This window comes from Lingula anatina, chromosome 1, assembly GCF_051362555.1.
Source record: "Lingula anatina isolate TDL-2025a chromosome 1, LinAna3.0, whole genome shotgun sequence".
NCBI classification, from domain to species: domain Eukaryota; kingdom Metazoa; phylum Brachiopoda; class Lingulata; order Lingulida; family Lingulidae; genus Lingula; species Lingula anatina.
Window position 1 is genome coordinate 1,430,073 of NC_141767.1, and position 1,393 is coordinate 1,431,465.

General features: G+C 42.2%; 1 protein-coding gene across 1 annotated transcript; it reads right to left on the minus strand.

Moving 5' to 3' along the window:
- Positions 1–388: 388 nt before the first annotated feature.
- LOC147763819 (uncharacterized) lies at positions 389–1,183 on the minus strand. The gene has a single exon (XM_087001090.1). It carries the CDS (start codon positions 1,181–1,183, stop codon positions 389–391), a length of 795 nt encoding a protein of 264 aa, XP_086857216.1.
- Between the last annotated feature and the right edge of the window lie 210 nt (positions 1,184–1,393).

Below are 1,393 nucleotides of genomic sequence, written 5' to 3' on the forward strand. Positions count from 1 at the left end.
TCTCTGAGGACGTCTACGTATCCATCTTCGATCCCTAGATCTTGCAGGGATGCCAGTATATACTGGGTTTCTACTGAGTCGAAGGCTTTTTCATAATCAACGAATGCTACACATAGTGGAATGTTATACTCAAGACATTTCTCTTTGAGCTGGTTGACAGTGTGCATATGATCAGTAGTGGTGTACTGGCCTCTGAAACCTGCTTGTTCCTTTGGCTGCGCTTCATCTAGTTGTCTTGTTAGCCTTTCGGTCAATATTTTGGTGTAAATCTTGTACAAATTAGAAAGTAGGCAGATGGGTCTGTAATTCTTGATGTCTTTCCTATTGCCCTTTTTGAACATTATGATCATGTTGGCGTTCTTCCATGCTACAGGAATTTTCTTCAGATTTAGCACTTTGTGAAGAGCCTGGCTAATTCCTGAGATGGGATATCTCCTCCTGCTTTTACCATTTCTGCTTTGATGTTGTCATTTCCTGCTGCCCTTCCGTTCTTCATTTTCTGGACTGCTGACTCTACTTCCCAAGCTGTTATGTCTGGTAGATCGCATGCCTTTGTTGAGATTTCTATTCCCTTGTTGCTGTCATACAACTCTCCATAGAATTCTTCTACTCGTTCTAATATCTGGTCTTGTGTGGTGAGCTCATTTTCATCTTTGTCTAGAAGAGTCAGCATTCTATCCTGCCCTAGTTGAAAGGATCTCTTTGCTCTTTTCATGCTCTTTCCATTTTCGATGGTCTCTGCTATCTTCTTCATGTTCTGCTTCCTGATGTCTTCCCTTGCCTTCTTCTTGATGGTCTTATCCGGTTCTGCATATTCGATGTTGTTTCTGATGTCCCTGTTGTTGTTTACCTCCATTTTCTTCATCATCCGTCTTTTCTTCATGAGAATCCTCGTTTCTGTTGAGAGCTTTGAGTCCTTCATTTTACTGGCCGGTGCGACTTCTGATGCACATTCTAGGATGGTGGTCGTTATTCTATCGTTCATTTCATCTACTCCATCTTCACCTTCTAGCTCTAGTGCACTGAATCTGTTCGTTAGGAGGATTTGGAACTCGTCTTTCTTTATGACCAGTTGCTCGATACTAGGTCTCTTTGATGGATTTGACAGGCATTTCTGTCTGTCCTTCCTGACATTGATCCTAATCACTCCCATAACTGCTCTGTGGTCACTGCCCGCATCCATCTGTTTAGCACTTTCACATCCGTGAAGATGTTCGGTCTGTTTGTCATGATGTAATCAATTTCGTTTCTTGTACATCCATCTGGGCTTTGCCATGTCCATCTTCTTGATATCTTCTTCTTGTAGACGGTATTCATGATCTTCAAGTTATTTGCTGTCGCCCATTCAATCAGTAAGTCTCCTCTTTCATTCCTCCCTCCACTGCCAAATTTC

What these genes read in the sequence shown, in the direction of transcription:
- LOC147763819 (XM_087001090.1), bottom strand. Translation starts at nt 1,183, where the DNA reads ATGGATGCGGGCAGTGACCACAGAGCAGTTATGGGAGTGATTAGGATC.